Source organism: Myxine glutinosa, chromosome 1 (assembly GCF_964187855.1).
Source record: "Myxine glutinosa chromosome 1, kmMyxGlut1.1, whole genome shotgun sequence".
NCBI lineage: Eukaryota > Metazoa > Chordata > Myxini > Myxiniformes > Myxinidae > Myxine > Myxine glutinosa.
In genome coordinates, this window is record NC_136261.1 from 149,597,868 (window position 1) to 149,613,419 (window position 15,552).

At 42.8% G+C, this 15,552-nt stretch overlaps 1 protein-coding gene across 2 annotated transcripts in view; it reads right to left on the reverse strand.

Moving 5' to 3' along the window:
* Positions 1-15,552, reverse strand: part of PTDSS2 (phosphatidylserine synthase 2) — a 160,163-nt gene that overhangs the window by 73,544 nt on the left and 71,067 nt on the right. For both annotated transcript variants that reach the window (XM_068119443.2, XM_068119451.2), the window contains exon 4: positions 15,353-15,420. In XM_068119443.2, coding sequence (XP_067975544.1) covers positions 15,353-15,420 — 68 coding nt within the window. The remainder of the gene's footprint in view (positions 1-15,352; positions 15,421-15,552) is intronic.

Sequence of the window (15,552 nt, forward strand, 5' to 3'; positions counted from 1 at the left end):
GGATCTGCGGCGCCAGAGTGGCTGGTCACGTGACCACCAAAGCGTGCCGCGCATGCGGGTATAATGAGCTACACCTGTTGGTCACGTGACCACCGAAGCACGCCTCGCTTGAGAGGCGTGGCTTTCGGTTTCGGTTTCTGGTTGTGCTTTATAATGCAGCCCGATAAACGGGCTTTTCAGTGTTCCCGAGTTGGTTTTGAGAATAAATATCTTCTCGGACGAGTTTGTGTCCTGCCCGTCATTTCGTCCGTATCAAGCAAGAGCCCCGGCTCTTCAATATAACTAAAAATATTAATATGAAAAATAGTTATAAATTAACCAATTATCCGAGCCCCACAGATGACAATGACTTGGTGAGATTAGGTGATGTATTACAATATATATCCCGAGAGAAAATGGCACGTTTTGATAAACAAGTAGAATTTACATATTGATTCTCCCGCTACATATCATATCAAACTGGTTCTCCCGCTACATATTGATTCAAGTTCCTTTGGTGCAAAACATAATTTTCTTTGTCATATTATGTAGTAAGTAATTTTTCGGTTGGTTTACCTTTTATATTAAATGAACGTTGATAATCACTTAGCCATTCTTTTCTTGGTGATTCTTTAGTCGGGGCATATGGCAAATCTTTATGTTTATTATGGAGCTCTGGGGGATATTCCAAATCAACCTCTAAATAATACCCAACCTCCGAATCATCCAATTCTTTTTGTGAGGAGGCAATAACGTTATGTAAAACCCCTTCATAATATTTCTCATCAACCCATTCAAATCCCCCATAAGGTAGGACTTGGGACATAGCCCATCCATACAAATTATTAGCATCATAATATACATCAGGTAAGAACTATCTTTCGTATCATCATAATTAGGAAGATACTTATTGTTGGCTTTGGCATATCTCTTAGAACATACTTGAGATATTCCTCCTCTTTTAGCCTCTTCAATCATCAAAAGCATATAAGAATCGCTGATTAAATCCACCTTCTGTTTTGTCTTTTTTAGCACAGCACTCCAAGCCAATCCAGGAATGGTGAAGTAGTGGACGGGATCTAATCCGTATGATTGTTTATTATTATGGCACTCTGTTCTAAAGGTTTCAAAGACGTCGGTCAGTAGTAAGACGTCGGTTTCAAGATACAAATCATGATACTCCCCAAGGTTCTTTATTTTAAACGTTTTCCAAATATTTTGTGCATGAGTATATTCTTTATCAGTTATATCACATTTATTTAACTTGTTATGGAAACATTCTTTGCGGGGAAGTTGTGTTTCTTTAAATCTCTCAACTGAATCCATGTAATCATACGGGTATATCCCTTTTTGTGATAAGAGTTCAAGTTCTTTTTGATCTGATATATGCTCCGAAAGACACGGAAAGTTTATAAATATTTGATGCCAAGGTAGATAATGGACTTGCCAAAAATTTTAATGAGTCAAGAAACCTGATGTGAGTCGTATAATATATATCTTTATCGTTTTTCTAGTCATAACCTATTTTTGTACGGATTGTTTTTCTGAAAGAGATGTAGTCCTGATCCGTGGTAGGAATTGCTGAAATGCTCCCATATGTCTTTGCCAGTTAATTAATAAATAGATGTGTATCATAACGAGCGTTGTTGTGAAAAAAGACCGGAATGAAAGTGGGGGATTTATAATTAAGATTACATTCATTATGAGCCGGGCCCCTATATTTCCCGGTGAGGACAAGATCTCTAACCTTTGGATTCGTATGATCTTTCTCCTCATCAATTTCTTCACCACAAATATGGCAGATGGTATTTGGTCGCTCAAATTGTTTCTTCTTCTTTTGTTAGGGGGTTCATCAGTTTATTGGTGTCTCTCATTATCGCTCTTAAGCGAACGCAGTCCTTTTCTAGTTGATTTACAAACACAGACGCCGCATCTTCTCCTCTATAAAATTTTAGTTCGTTGTTTTCATCACCAACGGATGATTTGACACAATAACAGACACCACAAGGAGTATGTTTTTGATATTTATTCGTGGATGATTTTGTTTCGGATTTTATTTTGGATTTTATTTTGGGCCTTCTTTTGGATTTTATTTTGGATTTTAAATAAGCGCCATCTAACTTTTCAAGAATACATTCAAAGACGGAATATATCACAAACGGATGTTTTATAGTTTTCGTGAAATCTTCCAATTTTATAGATGAACCCTCTGGCGCCGGATCAGTTACGGTGGCCGGATGTTTGACAGTATTTTGAATGGTCGTGTATTTTTTCCCGTCTATAAAAGAAGTTGAGACATCATAAACAGAGGTGTTTTTTAACATGACGTTTACTTAATTGTTTAGACACTAACCTACTCATATATTTAATGTAAGCGTAATGTGACTGTTCCCCTGATGTAAAATATAGAAGGTTAATACAATGATACATGGTTCGCCAAATTTATAGTTATCCGAAAGCCTCCCTATATGCTGAATTTTGTTTGTAGGCGTTAACCCAAATACATTAATAACTAGCTTATTCATCTTCTCAAATTTAGGAATATCGTCCAATGGCATTGGAAATGTTAAACCGGTAACATTTAATTCATTTTCATATTTCTTATAATGTGATACGCTTTCAGCACTCCATTTAGGAGGATGTAGGGCTGCAAGAACAACCCATAGAAAACACTTATTATCTTTGTTTTGAATATTAATAACCGCATTTTTATTTTTAACAACCTTCGGCATATCAATGTAAGAAGAAGCCTTAAGGGGATCTGATTTTCCAACGTGTATATCGATGTAAAGTATTCTAGCAACAGTAAATCCACTACCCGCAAGTACCTGATCTACATCCTGTTCTTGGTTTACAAGTACATTATAAACGTCCGTTAATAATAATTCCCGAAGTGATGCGATAAAGTACGGTTGTGTTACCATATAGTGTGACTCTATACTAGGCGTTGGTGTTTCATTACCCAATTTTTCATTAACCGATTTCTCATTACCCTCTTTTTTCAATTCCATTTGTACACCCATTCGAAATTTAATGGGGCTCCTCATCTCAACCAGCATATTCTCTACATACTCTTCAACACCATGTTTGATCGTTTCAACAGCCTCAGCTAATGATTTTGGTTTTGAGGATGCTAAATTAAAAATCCTTACTTTAGTATATTCCTTAAATATCCCATCAAAGTCTTTAGTAGAGTATCCGAGCAACTTCTTGTGTTTTTTTTTTTTTGATTTAAGATGAGCGGGAAAGCTTCTCTTCAAGACGGGCTTTTTACAAACGCTACAATATTTTTCATCTCGTTCAAGTTAGTCCAAGAGCAACAACAACAACAACAACAACAACAACAACAACAACAACATGCATTTTAAGGCAATTTTCCCTGCTAGAGCGGGGGTTAGCCTTGCGGTCCCCATGACAATCTTCTCCATTTTGCCCTATTTTCTGCATCTCTCCTTGTTAACCCCCTTGCCCGCATTTCTTCTTCCACCATCTTTAGCCAAGTCTTTCTCGGTCTTCCCCGTCCTCTACTTCCTTCTACATTAACTTCCATCACTCTTCTCAACCAGTCACTTTCATCCTTCCTCAATACATGACCAAACCATCTCAACCTGTTCCTCTTCACAGCATCAATCACAGACAATATTCCCATCATCTTTCGCAATTCATCATTTGTCCTCCTCTCTCTCAACGATACTCCGCACATCCATCGAACCATTCGCATTTCCACCCTTTCCAGCCTGCGTTGCTGCTCTACGTTCATTACCCATGTCTCGCTCCCATAAATCATAACACTTCTCACACATGCAGCATACACCTTTCCCTTCAGCTTCAGCGACACTCTCCTCCTCATCAGCACGCCACTCAGTTCCCGAAACTTCTTCCATGCACATCTCACTCGAGCAACCGTTGCCGAGTCTGATCCACCTTCTCCATTCAGCATGTCTCCGAGGTAGCAAAATGTTTTCACACCTTCCAGCTTCACGCCATCTCCAAGATCCAACTCAACATTTCCTCCATCTGCAGTTCCCTCTGCGCACACCTTACATTTGAATGTAGCTGCCACACTGGTTAATGACCCTCTCAGACCACTACATTTTTGATGAACCCACTCAGCGCACATTGTACACTGAATGGAGTTCACTCCGACACCCTTCCTGCACATAGCACACGGCTACTTCCCAGTTCTTTCCACCTCACCACATGCTTTACCACTTGCCATCACCTTTGTCTTTCCGATATTCACCTTCAGACCTTTTGTCTCCATACATTCCTTCCACTTGTTCATCTTTTCCTTCAGTCCATCCATACTTTCCGCAATCAACACCAGATCATCTGCATACAACAACTCCCACGGTAAACCCTCCTTTACGTTCTGAGCCAGCACCTCCATCACAGCTACAAATAGTAGTGGACTTAGTACCGACCCCTGATGCACTCCCACCTTCACCTCAAACTCACCACTGTTCCCGTCATTCGTCCTTACAGCTGTGCGTGCTCTTTTGTACATTGCCATCACTACTCTGATCAACCATTCCTCCACTCCTAACTTCCTCAATGCCCATGTCAATACTTTGCGTGGAACCCTATCGAATGCTTTCTCCAGATCAACAAACCCAAAAAACAACTTCTTCCTCTTATCCATGTACTTCTCCTGCAACTGCCTCACAATGAAAAGCGCATCTGTCGTTCCTCTTCCTGGCATAAATCCAAACTGCATTTCGTCGATCTTCACTTTCTTCCTTATCCTCCTTTCCATCACCCTTTCCAATACCTTCATTCCATGCTCCAATAACTTTATCGCTCGGTACGAGCCACACTCCAGAGGGTCACCTTTCCCCTTGTATAGAGGGACGAGGGTACTCAGTTCCCAATCCACTGGAATGCGGCCTTCTTTCACCACCAGATTACAGATCTCTGTCATTCTCTTCACACCCCAACTTCCTGCTGCCTTCAACATATCTCCCACAACTCCCGTCGGCCCTCCCGCTTTTCCACTCTTCATTGCTTTTATCGCTTCCTCAACTTCCTTCTCAGTTATCTTCTCTGCCGGTCCTAAAACTGGGTTACTTTCTATGTTGCCATCCCATTCATTCTCTGTATTCAACAGCATTTCCATATATCTTTTCCATCTTCCTTTAATTCCATCTGGGTCGACAACGATTTGTCCCACTTCATCCTTCAAGCAACTCACCCCCATCACATCACACCTCTCTTTCGCTATGTGCTTTGCAATCCTGAATACTGCTTTCTGACCCTCTTCCGAATCCAAGCGTTCTCCGAACATTTTCCTACATGCCTCCTGCGCCTTTGCTACCTCTTTCTTTGCAGCCTTCCTGGCTGCCTTATAACTTTCATGCTCTGCTGTTTCTGCTCCCGTACCCTTCGCCTTCTGCCACTCTTTGAACTTCTTCCTCTTCTCGTCAATCCTCTTTCCAACTTCAACATCCCACCACCATGTTTCCGAGTGCCTCGGTGGTCCTTTTGTCCATCCATATACCTCACCAACGGCTCCCAACAGACTAGCTTTCATTGACATCCAACCACTTTCAAGCTCAACCACATCATCCTCTACCCTACTCAGCCTCTCTTTTAATGCCTCCCTTACTGTCACCTCTTTCAACCTCCACACCTTCATTCTCGGTTGGTACTTCACCCGCCGAGCTCTCCTCGCACCTTTCACCCTTATGTCGCAGACAACCAAGTGGTGCTGTGAAACAGCCTCCTCCCCCGGGATCACCTTTGTGTCCCGGAGGTGCCCCCTATCTCGCCTACGCACCATCAGGTAGTCAACGGTTGTCGTCGACCCACCTGACGTGTATGTAACAAGCTTATTGTCCTCTTTCTGGAACTGAGTATTACAAATCAACAAATCAGCTCCATCAGCAAACTCCAAAATCCTTTCACCTTCTCCATTTCTCACACCATATCCGTAACCCCCATGAACTCCCTCAAAACCGTCCATACTCCTTCCCACATGTCCATTTAGGTCTCCTCCCACCACAACAACTTCCTCATCTTTCACGTTTTCCATCAGCTTCTCTATCGCACACCAGAACTTGTCCTTCTCTTCATCGCTTCGACCAACCTGCGGAGCATATCCCGAGATGACGTTCACCAAGAGCTTTCCAATCATCATTTTCACCATCATCAACCTATCACTCACTCTAGTCACACTCACCACACTGTCTACAAACTCCTCAGAAAACAGGACACCAACACCATTCACGCCCTCCGGGCACCCTTGCCACACAAACTTGTATTTCTGTCCCTGCCTACCCTTCACCATTCTCACACCACTTCCCTTCCATCTCGTCTCTTGCACACAACATGTGCCCACTCTTCTTCTGACCAATACTTCCACCACTTCTCCTGAGCTCCCTGTCATTGTCCCTACATTCCATGTCCCAAACCTCAGAAACCGATCTCCACTTCGGGCTGTACCCTGCCCATATGTACTTGTGATTGTCATGGTTCTCTTTTTGAGGCAATGTTTTTATGGCCGGATGCCCTTCCTGACGCCAACCCTCTTAGCCGTCTCTTACGACACGCAGGGATACGGTGTACCTATTCTGACCAGGGTACACACTGGGAAACGTTTAAAACATGTAAATTCTGGGGGGGGGGGGGGGGGGCGTCAGCATCACGGCTGCGGTTTAAACATATTCCAACAATATCCAAACAGAACCATGAAAAAAAAAAAAAAAAATCCGGGAAAAGTCTCCAAGCAAGAACGTGGATTTGAGAAGGAAGGAGCAGAGGCGGAAGAAAACGAGATACAGGGGGCGGGGCACAAGCCGAGATGAGGAGGAGAGCGAACAAGCACGTGTCCGGGAGGAGAGAAAGAATCAATATATAATTCTTTGTCTCGGGAGGTGAGGTGAGGGGGAAAAAACAAAATAAAAGAAACAAGCAATACAGCGAAGGAAATAACCCAAACCGACAAAACACCGACGGGGGGAGGGAAGCCCCAAGTTACCAGGCCGCGCACGAGGTACGACTCAGAAAACGATTAACTACACACAAGTTTGCACGAACCACAAACCAACACCAACTAGAAACACACAATAACACGTACACAGCAAGATAACCAGTGGAAATTTGACAAAGACAAGAATGGGAAAACACTCAAACTTCGATGCTGTGGAGAGCTCGAAGTACGCCTCACTCGCCCGAGGAACCGGAAGTCCCACTCCAAGAGTCCAAGAGCATTAGCACCAAATAAGGTGAAACCCGGAACAAATTCAAACAAAGCTGAAAATTTCAGGATATGTTCAGAAAACTGTCCTGAATAACATACTAAAAGTCCCCAGACATCCCCCTTGTACTTCAACGGAAATTCAAGATGGCGTCCAAAATGGCGGCAATTTTGGCATTTTATCATATTACCACCTAAAAACATGATAGAAATGCAAACAGGGTGTCAAAATACATGTTTTCAAGCATAAGGATTGTTTTAAAGATTATATTATGAGTTTATAGGATTTATATGTGTCATTTTCAAGGTCAAATGATATTTATCAAGGTCATTGTTGGCCAAAAACGGCCGTAACTCTGAAACATATTATCTAGGCTCTTAGGACCTAGGTTTATTCTATTATAGGTTTATACTAGGTTTATTTTATAATACGTCTTATTCCCACTGGGCGACGCGATGGTATTGTGACGTCATAGGCGAATGACGTCATAGGCGAATGATGTCACACGAGATGACCTGACTTCTCAGTAGTAGTCTCACGTCACTGTGTTGTCACTTTTAGCATCATCATCACAAATCAATGTATTTGATTGTGATAGAGAAATGAACAAACTGTATCTAAAGTACTCAAGAACATACTACTGGTAAGTTTATGATTTTTGGCACATTGTGTCTCCGCTAAGACGTTATGCGCTTGACCTTGCTTGAATTGTGTTGCTTGTGCCAAGGACAATCTAAAAAAGAAATATATGATATATCCGCTATGATAGAAACTAGTAGCAAAATCGCACTCAAACGAAGGAAACCCTTCAGCAATGTTCAGACCATTGAATACAAGGACAGTGTTTCGAAACGAGCAAGAGAAAGATTCCTAGTATCATGTTTCTGCATACATATTTGTCTGCATACATTTTCAAGCATTAACTTTCCTTTGACTTTACTAACTCTACATTTGTTTGTCTTTCACAGATGGCGTCGTGTGTAATATGTCAAGAAAATTTGGGAAGTAGTTACGTCTGTGTTGAAGAGAGGGGGCGCAGGACTCTGGTGGAAGCAAGTTTGAAAAGACAAGATGGACTCCACGACCTGTTTCAGTCTGCAGACCCTCTGCAAGTGCACGCTGCTTGTCGCAAAGGGTACACCCGCGAAACCAGCATTAAGGCAGCGAAGAGAAAGGCTAGTGGGGAACCATCTGAGGATGATGTTGCACCAGCCACACTAAGATCCAGAACCAACGTCTTTAATATAGTAAGTGACTGCTTATATTGTGCTGAGGTGATAGAAACAAGTAGCAAAATCGCACTCAAACGAAGGAAACCCTTCAGCAATGTTCAGACCATTGAATATAAGGACAGTGTTTCGAAACGCGCAAGAGAAAGATGTGATGAGTGGGGCAACAAAGTTGCCAAGAGAATAGATGCTGTCATAGATTTGGTAGCAGCTGAGGCCAAATACCATAGAGCCTGTGGTGTTGAGTTCTTTACTAATACTGAGAAAACACAATCCGTTGGCAAACCAGCTGACGCTGTAAGAGATTATGCCTTCAATACACTCTGTTCATTTATAGATGAGAATGATGAATGTCAGTTTTCTATTTCGGTGCTCATGGAACATATGGAAACGTTTCTTCAAGGTGAAGAAGGGTATTCCATCAAATACTTCAAACAGAAGCTGAACGAACGTTATGGTGAGGACATCATCATCACAAGTATCCCTGGAAAGACAAGCATTGTCAGTTTTCGTGACTCTGCGCACCGGATCCTTCGTGAAAAGTGGTTGACCGACAGAACAACTGGGAATTATAACGAAAATGATCGAATAATTGAAATGGCTGCATCAATTATTCTTGATGATATTCGCTTATCAATTTATGATCTCACTGAATACCCCACAATGAAAGACACTGAGAATGGTAACACCTTGATTCCTGACTCACTAAAGCGTTTCTTGCAAAAATTGCTAGATCCGAAGGATAAACAGTCTAGAGTTGTAAACAGGCGGTGCACGACCATAGCCCATTCCATCATTTCAACCTGCAGGCCGAGGTCATTTAGCTCATCATTGCTACTTGCCATTGCATTGTACATACATCGCAACTACGCCTCACGTGAGCTGATAGATATCCTGAGCAGTATCACCTTTGCTGACGATTACAAGGAAGTGCAACGCTTTGAGAATAGTCTAATACCCACTTGCGAACCTTCGTATGGCTTGAATGGTTTTACGCAATTTGTGTTTGACAATGCGGACTTCAACGTAGCTACGCTGACCGGTCACAACACATTTCATGCTATGGGTGGAATAGCATGTGTAACTCCTTACGGAACAGTGGATAAGTCGCCCATCAAGCGCACAGCGAAAGCACCATCAACAGAGCTATTAGGTACATTTGCGCAAATCCCCATCAAGACTTACAGCAAACCGCCAGTTCCTGGGCTTCAGTGTGTAACAGTTGAGTCTCTGAACATTTCTGACAGTCAAATTCTTCAAGCGACAGCTTTTGATTTGGTTTGGATGCTTGGGTATGTGTTGAACCTATCATCTCGAGTTCCTTGGAGTGGATTCATGAAAACTGTTGTGAGGAATGTTGAGTTTCATACCTCCAGAATTGAAACTCTCCCCTTCATCAATCTTGATCCTAGTAACCCCAGCACCATCTACTCTGCACTGTGTTTTGCCCAAGAATAAAGTGAAAAACATGATCTGAAAATCTGTCCTGTAACTTTTGATCAGCCTTTGTTCCAGAAGGCTTCAGAAATAGTTGCTGCTTCCAACGACTTGGACAGAGTGATTGTTCGACTTGGTGGATTTCATCTTCTGATGTCATATCTTGGTAGTATAGGCCACATCATGTCAGGGAGTGGGTTAGCGGAACTGTGGGGAAGAGTGTATGCCAATGGGTCTGTGGTACACATGCTGACTGGCCATGCTTACTCTCGAGCAGTGCGGGCTCACATTCTCTCCTTGTTAGCTCTCATAAGTGTCCTGCTGGAGAAGTCTGCCTCGTTAAACCAGACTGACAGAGAACACCTGGCCTGTGTGCACGACAACACTATTCACCAAGATGTAGGCACCGCTAATGTAGAAGAGGACAAAATTGTTACGCAGTTCCACCAACTACTGTCACAACAGCTTGACCAAGCAGCTAGCCATAGTAGAACTGGCAAGCTATGGGTGCAATACGTCCATCAGGTTCTCCTGATGCTGAACTTTGTCAGAGCTGAGAGGACAGGTGATTGGAAGCTCCACCTTCACAGTGTAAGGGAGATGATTCCACATTTCCACGCAGCTGGTCATCTTCCTTATGCCAAATCTTGCTTTCTCAACAATGGATGGAGGTCCTCAACGCCAAACAGGAAATTAGAGCTGTCTCCCTTGACATTTCACGTGCCTTCGATACAGTCTGGCACCCTGCTCTGCTCTCCAAACTCTCCTCCTTTGGTATCCATGGAAATCTCCACGCATGGCTGGCGGACTTTTTTTTTTTTTTTTTTTTTTTTTTTTTTTTTTTTTTTTTTTTTTTTTTTTTTTTTTTTTTTTTTTTTTTTTTTTTTTTTTTTTTTTTTTTTTTTTTTTTTTTTTTTTTTTTTTTTTTTTTTTTTTTTTTTTTTTTTTTTTTATACAATATCGAGGCTCGTGAAAGAGAACCTCTCTGGTCGTAGTCAACGTGTGGCCCTGAATGGGTTTCTCTCATCTCCTCTTCCTGTTCAGGCTGGAGTTCCCCAAGGTAGTGTTCTGGGCCCTGTGCTTTTTCTGGTCTTCATCAATGATCTCTCTGACTCTCTTGAAAATCCTCTCTATCTCTTTGCTGACGACTCTACTCTCTGTCGCTCCATTCCTCATCCCTCAGATCGGCAGTCTGCAGCCTCCTCACTCTCTGCAGACCTGGACAAAATCACAGACTGGTCAAACAAGTGGAACATGTCTTTCAATCCTGACAAATCTCACACTCTTACAATGTCTCTCCGAAAGGACCGACTGGACAACCCTCCCATCTACTTTCTCAACAATCCTCTCCAAGAAGTTCTGTCGCTCAAGCTTTTGGGTCTCACTATCTGCCATGATCTTTCTTGGGAAAACCACATTTCCAAGCTGGCCTCCAAAGCCAGTCGCCGACTGGGCATCCTCCGTCGTGCGAAGTCCTTCCTTGGCACACCTGAGCTCCTCACCACATACAAGGCTTTCATCCGCAGCTCAATGGAATACTGTTCCCCCCTCTGGGCTGGTGCTCCTGCCTCACACCTTGCTCGGCTTCACGCTGTTGAGGCCAAAGCTTTCAGAATCATTGGAATCTCCTGCGATGTAGTCAACGCCGAGGGCCTTTCACTCACTCACCGCAGGCAGGTTGGTGGTCTTTCTGTCTTCTACCGACTCCTCTCCGGCCTTGCTCCCCCAGCTCTCTCTGTGCTCTGTCCCCCCAATATTCCTTCAGGTCGCACAAGATCTGCCTGCAACCCTCTTCTGGTTAAACTGCCAAAGTCTAGGCTCTCTGCTCACCTTCACTCTTTCATTCCCCTTTTCTCCCGCCTCTGGAACAAACTCCCCCACTCCCTTCAATCCCACTCCTCCCTCCAGGTCTTTAAAACAGCTGTTCACCACCATCTCTTATCTTCCCCCATCGAAAACCTTGATCTTTTCTACCCCCGGTAATTCACCCCAGAGTCCTTGCAGTGTTCATATGTTTTAATCCTCTCCCACCTCCCCCCAAGTCCTCCCGATGTCCCTGCTCTCAAATGTTGTGTTTGTGTCCTTCCCCCTCTCTTTTGTGTCCTTCCCCCTCTCTCCCCATCTTGTCTACCGCTCCCCTTGTTTTTTGTGTTTTGTGTGTCGGTTTGTCTTTTTGTGTGATTAATGTTAGCTCTTTCACGAGCCTCGAACTTGTATACAAAAAAAAAAAAAAAAAAAAAAAAAAAAAAATCTGCCAGACTCTACCTGGAATCCATCAACAAAGTCATGCCACCTGATGAGTATAGTTTGTTCACTGACAAAGGTTACTTCACAATCCGCCGAGCTAATGAATTCTGGGCTGGGAATTTCTCTGATCAAACAATCGAGCAGTTCTTGATGAGGATGCTGAAAATGAGTGGGGGAATGACCCATGGTCGAGGTATTACCGACAGTACCTTGGCAAAATGGGTTCATGCTTTACCTCAATGTGTCCCTGTCTGTGATGATCTGGAGGAGTTCACTGGTGTACACACAACTAACTCGGAACAACATAAGAATCTCCGTTCATCCACCAAAGAAAAATTCAACACGGATCATGGTGTTTTCGTGCAGTGGTTGCAGGCGCATCCACCATTTGCTGGTTATCAACGAGACCGTCTGGTGTCAATCGCGACTGGAGTTGTAGCTGATGTCTTGGTCAACTGTGATGATGCAGTGAACGTTGGTCTTACTGCGGCCTTTACTATAGCCGGCAAATGCTTCACAGAGATCACACTGCACCGCAGCAACAAAGTGAAGACGTTGAACGATAAGCATAATAGCATCAACATCAGGGGGCAAAACACAGTCGTGAATCCTGATCTCTTCTTCAACAAGATAAACTGTCTCTTGAAGACTAGCTCGGACCTGGAAGAGTTTCTGGCATACGAACTTGGCCCTCAACCTTCTTCCCTGTTTCACGATGGCGCCATGCGGAAGACAAACAAGAGTGCCCTAGGTACACTCCTGATGTCGTTTGTCCCTGCACAGCCGGACATGCCCGACAAGTGTCGCTACGTTGTGGATGGGGGTCATCTGTTGCAGTCGGTGTTCTGGCCACAACCATCGAAGTACAGTGATGTGTGTCATTGTTACGTTTCCTATACTTTGAAACATTATGGAGCAGACAACACTGTTGTATTTGATGGCTATAACACCAGCTCCACAAAGGCAGTTGAACAACAGCAGCGGGCAAAGAAAGCCACATCCAGTAACATCTTGTTTGACCATAACATGCAAACCACCACTTCCCAGGCTGCATTTCTGGCCAATGGTCACAACAAGGAGCGGCTGATACAGATGCTTAGTGACATTATGCGTCATGAGTCGGGCATTCTGGTGAAGCAAGCTAAGGCTGATGCAGATGCCCTGATAGTCTCAACCGCTCTATCTTTGGCAGAGTCAGGGAACCCTGTGGTTATTGTTGGTACAGACACAGACATACTCGTAATGCTGGCGGCTCAAGCAACCATAAACATGGACGTGTATATGCTATGTCGGAAGAACCCCACAACACTGTACAGGGTTCGGGACATTCAAGATAGCATTGGCGACTGCAGTACATATTTGATGGTGCTCCATGCTATAACTGGTTGCGATACTGTGTCTGCCCTGTACCGCCAGGGGAAGCCTAAAGCATTCAACCTGGTATATAAGGAGAAACACCATGGTTTGCTGAAAAACTTCTCCAGTACTGGGAGCACTCATCAGGAAGTGCAAAAGGCAGGTGAAAGGTTCCTTCTCAAGTTGTATGGAGCTAGCAGCAAATGTGCTTCCCTGGACAAGTTACGATATATTGCCTACAAAAAGGCAATCAGCAGAACCTCCCTTTCATCATCCTTTCAGCTGGCATCGTTACCCCCAACAAGTGCTGCAGCCAAGCAGCATGCCTTCAGAACCTACTTAACGGTTCAGGAGTGGATGGGCAATCCCTTGCAGCCAACAGAGTGGGGATGGAGACTGCAGGATAACAATCTCATTCCCGTTGAAGCAGACCAGCGCATTGCCCCTGACACTCTGCTAAACATGGTATCATGCTGCTGCAAAGCAGATGGCTGTGGCTCGTCGTGCGGTTGCAGGAAGCTTGGGTTACCTTGCTCCACCTTATGCGTCAAGTGCAATGGCCAGACCTGCAACAATGCTGCACCATTTCCATCACTGCTGGATGAAGATGGAGAAGATGAAGAGACTAGACCAGTTTTTCCTGACAGTGATGAAGACGATGATGATAAAATATAATCTTATAAGTAGTTGAAATTGTTCATAATCGATCGAATGACACATATAAGTCATATAAACTCATAATGTAATCTTTAAAACAATCCTCGTGCTTGAAAACATGTATTTTGACACCCTGTTTGCATTTCTATCATGTTTTTAGGTGGTAATATGATAAAATGCCAAAATTGCCGCCATTTTGGACGCCATCTTGAATTTCCGTTGAAGCACAAGGGGGATGTCTGGGGACTTTTAGTATGTTATTCAGGACAGTTTTCTGAACATATCCTGAAATTTTCAGCTTTGTTTGAATTTGTTCCGGGTTAAATCTATTATTCCTGAACTAAGTGGGGCGTTAATACTATCCTTAATAGAGTATTTCCACATGCTTGCGTGTTTGCACGATTTAAGATGTTCACAAAAGCTTGTCTTCAAGACCGGCTCATTACAAACGTCACAATATTTTTTTTCTGGTTCAAACGGGACCATCATTTCTAACTCTTTAGCTCTGTGTTTGGGAGTGCGCTCATGAATTTTATAATGTTTATAATCACGTTTACAAACTTAGCAATATACCATTTTAATAGGGATATGTTTCTTTAAACTAAAAACCTTTTTTTTTGTCTTATAATTAATTAAATAATTCGCGTGTTTGATGTGGGGGCGTGGCCCGTCCACAATGTCCTAGAAACCCTATTCGGCAAATCATGAAAATGGCAAATCGTGAAATTTGGGAAAATGGAAATTTGGAAAATCACGAAAATCGCAAAAATCGAGAAAATCGCAAAATCGAAAAAAATGACAAATCAGAAATTTTAGCCATTTTGGAAATTTTGGGAAATCGTAAAAATGACAAATCAGGGAAAACATTTTTTTTTTTGGAAAATCTGAAATTTTCGAAATTCATTAAATAATTCTGATCTACTCAGGAAGGGCTCCACTATTACTACTATGAAGGTTCCGATGATGATCTTGACAAATACAACTTTGAGAAACATTATTTCACATGCAGGAAACTGCATGTTGAACTTTGATGGCTCTTTTCCTCAAAAGATTCCTCCTCTGTGGACCAGTGAGGTTTTGGTCTTAATGGGACGGCTTGTCAATGAAAAAAAAAATAGACGCTACATATACAACCCTGCAAACAACTTCTGCTTCTTGTTTTTTTAATCTCCAATTTCTTTTCTTCAAAGCTTGCTAATCTACCAGTTAATATTCAAATCCAGTTTTGAAATACCACTGATGTTATCATACCTGAAATAAGATGAATATAAGTCCAAGCTCATACACCACACTGACACATAGCCAAAACCTCCAATATGCTGTGAAAGACAAAAGGAAACAAAGTTATAAAACTCAATTATTCGCTCTGTTAATAAAACCATTCTCTCAAACACCCTGCATCAAGAAGAGTGGGTGGGTGGATACATAACTCTCCTGATTCACTGCAATGT